General features: G+C 46.1%; 1 protein-coding gene across 7 annotated transcripts in view; it reads right to left on the bottom strand.

The window, feature by feature from the left end:
- The window catches only part of LOC112242781 (disks large homolog 4-like), a 118,184-nt gene that overhangs the window by 57,369 nt on the left and 53,315 nt on the right, over positions 1-7,500 (bottom strand). Inside the window, exon 1 of one of the 7 annotated variants that reach the window (XM_042327962.1) lies at positions 2,109-2,828. The exons of the other annotated variants lie outside the window; for them this stretch is intronic. Within the exon in view, the coding sequence (XP_042183896.1) occupies positions 2,109-2,198 (90 nt within the window). The 5' untranslated portion in view covers positions 2,199-2,828. Of the gene's footprint in view, positions 1-2,108; positions 2,829-7,500 lie in introns of those variants that run through there. 7 annotated transcript variants of the gene reach the window in all.

Raw genomic sequence — 7,500 nt, 5'->3', positions numbered from 1 at the left:
TGTGTGTGTGTGTGATCCTACGTTGCAGATACTGATGGCCTCAGAGAGATCACTAGCCAATCAGTTGCCAGAGCTGCTTCCTGGTCATGGACTCATGAACACATGAACACACCTGTCTGAGAATAACTGGACTGTAATGTTGAATGTGATGAAAGGAGGAAGGATGGAGAGAGAGAGAGAGAAAGGAAATCTTTGACTATGTATAGACTCAGTGAGCATAGCCTTGCTATTGAGAAAGGTCGCTTTAGGCAGACCTGGCTCTCAAGAGAAGACAGGCTATGTGCACACTGAAAGGAGAAAGGAAATGTGCACACTGAAAGGAGAAAGGAAATCTTTGACTATGTACAGACTCAGTGATCATAGCCTTGCTATTGAGAAAGGTCGCTTTAGGCAGACCTGGCTCTCAAGAGAAGACAGGCTATGTGCTCACTGCCCACAAAATGAGGTGGAAACTGAGTTACTGAGTTACACTTCCTAACCTCCTGCCAAATGTATGACCATATCAGACACATATTTCCCTCAGATTACACAAAACCATAAAGAATTTTAAAACAAACCCAATTTTGATAAACTCCCATATCTACTAGGTGAACTACGACAGTGTTTTATCACAGCAGCAAGATATGTGACCTGTTGCCACAACAAACCAGTGAAGAACAAACACCATTGTAAATCCTAGAGGTCGGCCGATTAATCGGAATGGCCGATTATTTAAGTTTTCATAACAATCGGAAATCGGTATTTTTGGACACCGATTTGTCCGATTTAATTTATTTGACTAGGCAAGTCAGTTAAGAACAGATTCTTATTTTCAATGACGGCCTAGGAAGTGGGTTAACTGCCTTGTTCAGGGGCAGAACGACAGATTTTTACCTTGTCAGCTCCGGCATTCAATCTTGCAACCTTACAGTTAACTAGTTCAACACTCTAACCACCTACCTCTCATTGCACTCCACGAGGAGCCTGCCTGTTACGCGAATGTAGTAAGAACCAAGGTAAGTTGCTAGCTAGCATTAAACTTATCTTATAAAAACAATCAATCAATCATAATCACTAGTTATAACTACACATGGTTGATGATATTACTAGTTTATCTAGCGTGTCTTGCGTTGCATATAGTCGATGCAACGCTGGGGGATGATTTAACAAAAGCGCATTTGCGTTGGACTAGTAACCGAAAGGTTGCAAGTTCAAACCCCCGAGCTGACAAGGTACAAATCTGTCGTTCTGCCCCTGAACAGGCAGTTAACCCACTGTTCCCTGGCCGTCATTGAAAATAAGAATTTGTTCTTAACTGACTTGCCTGGTTAAATAAAGAATAAATAAATGTGTAACACTGCTTCGATGGTGGCTGTTGTCGATGTGTTCCTGGTTTGAGCCCAGGGAGGAGCGAGGAGAGGGACGGAAGCTATACTGTTACACTGGCAATACTAAAGTGCCTATAAGAACATCCAATGGTCAAATATATATGAAATACAAATGGTATAGAGAGAAATAGTCCTATAATTCCTATAATAACTACAACCTAAAACTTCTTACCTGGGAATATTGAAGACTCATGTTAAAAGGAACCACCAGCTTTCATATGTCCTTGAAACGTTAGCTTTCTTACATGGCACACACCTTCTTCTCCAACAGTTTGTTTTTGAATAATTTAAACCAAATTGTTTCATTATTTATTTTAAGGCTAATTTGATTTTTATTGATGTATTATATTAAGTTAAAATAAGTGTTCATTCAGTATTGTTGTAATTGTCTACTGTTAATTTGAGTTTATTTCACTTTTGTTTATTAACTATTTCACTTGCTTTAGTAACATATGTTTTCCATGTCAATAAAGCCCCTTAAATTGAAATTGAATTGAGAGAGAGAGAGAGAGAGAGAAAGAGAGAGAGAGAGGAAGGATGGATGGATGGATGGATGGATGGATGGATGGATGGAGAAAGGGAGAGAGATGATAGAGAGAAAGCCTACGGGGAGAGATTATTAGTAGAATGATCTTGTAGTAGTAATTTAGGGAAGTAGTAGTCAGAGCGGGAATTGAACCATCAACCTTCTTTAACAGAAACTAACTACCTCCTATAGACAATATCCAAACCTACTCCTACCATCATCCGCTGTCGTTGTTTCTTGGCCTTCCTGACGTTTTGAATAAACCGGCGGCCCATCTTCTTAGCGTACCACACCGACACAAACATCCCGCCTACCGGAGCCTTACCGGAGCCCCGCGAGCTCAGCTCAGCTCACCAAGATAGCACCTTACAAACCCGGGAGAGGCACGCGCAGGGGAGGTTCATAAATATCCTCTATATTACATAAATAACACGATGCGCGCGTTACCGATTCAGCTGAAATCGAGGATACACGAGGGAACAGATTGGTCCCCAAAAATTAAAACCACGTTAATTAAAAACCGTTAAACCGAATAGTCCCATGAGCCATGTAGACTATTCAGTCTAAAATGCTCTTCTCTCGAACCCTGCCGGTCTAATGTCGGTTCAGTAGATCGGAGTTTCAGCTCCAATCAATCAAACAAACAACAGTCCCGTTGAACTGTAACCGGCTCCATGGTTGGTCGTGACTGGATGCAGTTCCCCTCTTCTCTACCGACCGCGGGGAGAGAGGAGTCAGAAGGCGAAATCATTCCCTTCACAGCGCAAGATTCCTTCCGTGTGTCTGTCAACGGACGGACTCGTGATGTAAACGTTAGATTCTCCCGGTAAGGACAACACCAGCTGACACAGCCGTTTAGCCGTTCATCAGTCCGCGAGGCTGCATCTCTATTCCGGTCGGTTTATTCTCCTCTCCTCCTCATCTTGTGCACGTTACCACTCCATCTGGTGCTCACTGAGATGTATCTTCCTCTCTGCCCCCCCCACTCTCCCTCTCCTCTCTCTGTCAGCTTTCTCTCTGCCCCCCCCACTCTCCCTCTCCTCTCTCTGTCAGCTTTCTCTCTGTCCCCCACTCTCTCTCTCCTCTCTCTGTCCCCCCCACTCTCTCTCCTCTCTCTGTCCCCCCCACTCCCCCTCTCCTCTCTCTGTCAGCTTTCTCTCTGTCCCCCCCACTCTCTCTCTCCTCTCTCTGTCCCCCCCACTCTCTCTCCTCTCTCTGTCCCCCCCACTCCCCCTCTCCTCTCTCTGTCAGCTTTCTCTCTGTCCCCCACTCTCTCTCTCCTCTCTCTGTCCCCCCCCACTCTCTCTCCTCTCTCTGTCCCCCCACTCCCCCTCTCCTCTCTCTGTCAGCTTTCTCTCTGTCCCCCCAATCTCTCTCTCCTCACTCTGTCCCCCCACTCTCTCCTCTCTCTCTCCTCTCTCTGTCCCCCTACTCTCTCTCTCCTCTCTCTATCCCCCCCACTCTCTCTCCTCTCTCTGTCCCCCCACTCTCCCTCTCCTCACTCTGTCAGCTTTCTCTCTGTCCCCCAATCTCTCTCTCCTCACTCTGCCCCCCACTCTCTCTCTCTCCTCACTCTGTCCCCCCCCACTCTCTCTCTCCTCTCTCTGTCCCCCCCCACTCTCTCTCTCCTCTCTCTGTCCCCTCCACTCTCTCTCCTCACTCTGTCCCCCCCACTCCCCCTCTCCTCACTCTGTCAGCCTTCTCTCTGTCCCCCACTCTCTCTCCTCACTCTGTCCCCCCCACTCTCTCTCTGTCAGCTTTCTCTCTGTCCCCCCCACTCTCTCTCCTCACTCTGTCCCCCCACTCTCTCTCCTCACTCTGTCCCCCCACTCTCTCTCTCCTCTCTCTGTCATCTTTCTCTCTGTCCCCCCACTCTCTCTCTCCTCTCTCTGTCAGCTTTCTCTCTGTCTCCCCCCCACAGTCTCTCTCCTCACTCTTTCCCTCCCTCTCTCTGTCCCCCCACTCTCTAGTTCTCAGCTAGCTATCTCGCCCTGCCCCTCCCTCTTTTCTCTCTGAAGGATTTCCCTAGCTCCTGTAACAGCCTCTGACAAAATTAAATCAATTCACTGATATAATAGACAGACACAAAGAGAGGAGAGAAGAGGGGGAGGAGAGGAGAGAAAATGAAGGAATAAAGGAATATATCATAAGGGTGAATGTGAGAAGAAGTTAGTCTCTCTAACAACCTCTGCACTAACACACTCAGTGTTAACCTCTGCACTAACACTCTCAGTGTTAACCTCTGGACTAACACACTCAGTGTTAACCTCTCTACCAAGCTCTGCACCAACACACTCAGTGTTAACCTCTGCACTAACACACTCAGTGTTAACATCTGCACTAACACACTCAGTGTTAACCTATGTACCAACCTCTGTGCTAACACACTCAGTGTTAACCTCTGCACTAAAACACTCAGTGATAACCTCTGCACTAACACACTGTGTTAACCTCTGCACTAACACACTCAGTGTTAACCTCTCTACCAACCTCTGCACTAACACACTCAGTGTTAACCTCTGCACTAACACACTCCGTGTAACCTCTCTACCACCTCTGCACTAACACACTCAGTGTTAACCTCTGCACTAACACACTCAGTGTTAACCTCTCTACCAACCTCTGCACTAACACACTCAGTGTTAACTTCTCTACCAACCTATGCACTAACACACTCAGTGTTAACCTCTGCACTAACACACTCAGTGTTAGCCTCTGCACTAACAAACTCAGTGTTAACCTCTGCAAGAACACACTCAGTGTTAACCTCTGCACTAACACACGCAGTGTTAACTTCTGTAGCAACACACTCAGCGTTAGCCTCTCTACCAACCTCTGCACTAACACACTCAATGTTAACCCCTGTACTAACACAATCAGTGTTAACCTCTGCACTAACACACTCAGTGTTAACCTCTGCACTAACACACTCAGTGTTAACCTCTGCACTAACACACTCAGTGTTAACCTCTGCACTAACACACTCAGTGTTAACCCCTGCACCAACACACTCAGTGTTAACCTCTCTACCAACCCCTGTACTAACACACTCAGTGTTAACCTCTGCACTAACACACTCAGTGTTACCAACCTCTACCAACCTCTGCACTAACACACTCAGTGTTAACCTCTCTACCAACCTCTGCACTAACACACTCAGTGTTAGCCTCTCTACCAACCTCTGCACTAACACACTCAGTGTTAACCTCTGCACTAACACACTCAGTGTTAACCTCTCTACCAACCCCTGTACTAACACACTCAGTGTTAACCTCTGCACTAACACACTCAGTGTTACCAACCTCTACCAACCTCTGCACTAACACACTCAGTGTTAACCTCTGCACTAACACACTCAGTGTTACCAACCTCTACCAACCTCTGCACTAACACACTCAGTGTTAACCTCTGCACTAACACACTCAGTGTTAACCTCTCTACCAAGCTCTGCACCAACACACTCAGTGTTAACCTCTGCACTAACACACTCAGTGTTAACCTCTGCACTAACACACTCAGTGTTAACCTATGTACCAACCTCTGTGCTAACACACTCAGTGTTAACCTCTGCACTAAAACACTCAGTGATATCCTCTGCACTAACACACTGTGTTAACCTCTGCACTAACACACTCAGTGTTAACCTCTCTACCAACCTCTGCACTAACACACTCAGTGTTAACCTCTGCACTAACAAACTCAGTGTTAACCTCTGCACCAACACACTCAGTGTTAACCTCTCTACCAACCGCTGCACTAACACACTCAGTGTTAACCTCTGTACCAACCTCTGCAATAACACACTCAGTGTTAACCTCTGCACTAACTCACGCAGTGTTAACCTCTGTACCAACACACTCAGTGTTAACCTCTCTACCAACCTCTGCACTAACATATTCAGCGTTAACCTCTCTACCAACCTCTGCACTAACACACTCAGTGTTAACCTCTGCACTAACCCACTCCGTGTGAACCTCTCTACCAACCTCTGCTCTAACACACTCAGTGTTAACCTCTGCACTAACACACTCAGTGTTAACCTCTCTACCAACCTCTGCACTAACACACTCAGTGTTAACCTCTGCACTAACACACTCAGTGTTAACCTCTGCACTAACACACTCAGTGTTAACCTCTGCACTAACACACTCAGTGTTAACCCCTGCACCAACACACTCAGTGTTAACCTCTCTACCAACCGCTGCACTAACACATTCAGTGTTAACCTCTGCACTAACACACTCAGTGTTAGCCTCTCTACCAACCTCTGCACTAACACACTCAGTGTTAGCCTCTCTACCCACCTCTGCACTAACACACTCAGTGTTAACCTCTGCACTAACACACTCAGTGTTAACCTCTCTACCAACCCCTGTACTAACACACTCAGTGTTAGCCTCTCTACCAACCTCTGCACTAACACACTCAGTGTTAACCTCTGCACTAACACACTCAGTGTTAACCTCTCTACCAACCCCTGTACTAACACACTCAGTGTTAACCTCTGCACTAACACACTCAGTGTTACCAACCTCTACCAACCTCTGCACTAACACACTCAGTGTTAACCTCTGCACTAACACACTCAGTGTTACCAACCTCTACCAACCTCTGCACTAACACACTCAGTGTTAACCTCTGTACCAACCTCTGCAATAACACACTCAGTGTTAACCTCTGCACTAACTCACGCAGTGTTAACCTCTGTACCAAGCTCTGCACCAACACACTCAGTGTTAACCTCTGCACTAACACACTCAGTGTTAACCTATGTACCAACCTCTGTGCTAACACACTCAGTGTTAACCTCTGCACTAAAACACTCAGTGATATCCTCTGCACTAACACACTGTGTTAACTCTGCATTAACACACTCAGTGTTAACCTCTCTACCAACCTCTGCACTAACACACTCAGTGTTAACCTCAGCACACTAACACACTCAGTGTTAACCTCTGCACCAACACACTCAGTGTTAACCTCTCAGAGATACCAACCGCTGCACTAACACACTCAGTGTAACCTCTGTACCAACCTCTGCAATAACACACTCAGTGTTAACCTCTGCACTAACTCACGACAGTGTTAACCTCTGTACCAACACACTCAGTGTTAACCTAAAGAGACCAACCTCTGCACTAACATATTCAGTGTTAACCTCTCTACCAACCTCTGCACTAAACACACTCAGTGTTAACCTCTGCAAACCCAACATGTGTGAACCTTCAAAACCTCTGCACTAACACACTCAGTGTTAACCTCTGCACTAACACACTCAGTGTTAACCTCTCTACCAACCTCTGCACTAACACACTCAGTGTTAACCTCTGCACTAACACACTCAGTGTTAACCTCTCTACCAACCTCTGCATTAACACACTTTGTGTTAACCTCTCTACCAACCTCTGCACTACCACATGACACACTACAGCACTCAGCTTATACAGTACTCTATAGTAGAGAGAGAGAGAGAGAGAGGGAGGAATAAATAGACAGAGATAGAGAGAGAGAAATAATGAGAGAGAGATAAAGAGAGAGAGAGAGAGAGAGAGAGAGAGAGACAGAGAGAGAGACAGAGACAGAGAGACAGAGAGACAGAGAGAGAGA

This window comes from Oncorhynchus tshawytscha, linkage group LG10 (assembly GCF_018296145.1).
Source record: "Oncorhynchus tshawytscha isolate Ot180627B linkage group LG10, Otsh_v2.0, whole genome shotgun sequence".
Classification (NCBI taxonomy): Eukaryota; Metazoa; Chordata; class Actinopteri; order Salmoniformes; family Salmonidae; genus Oncorhynchus; species Oncorhynchus tshawytscha.
The sequence above is the reverse complement of the archived record's forward strand: the minus strand, read 5'-3'. Positions and strand labels throughout refer to the sequence as shown.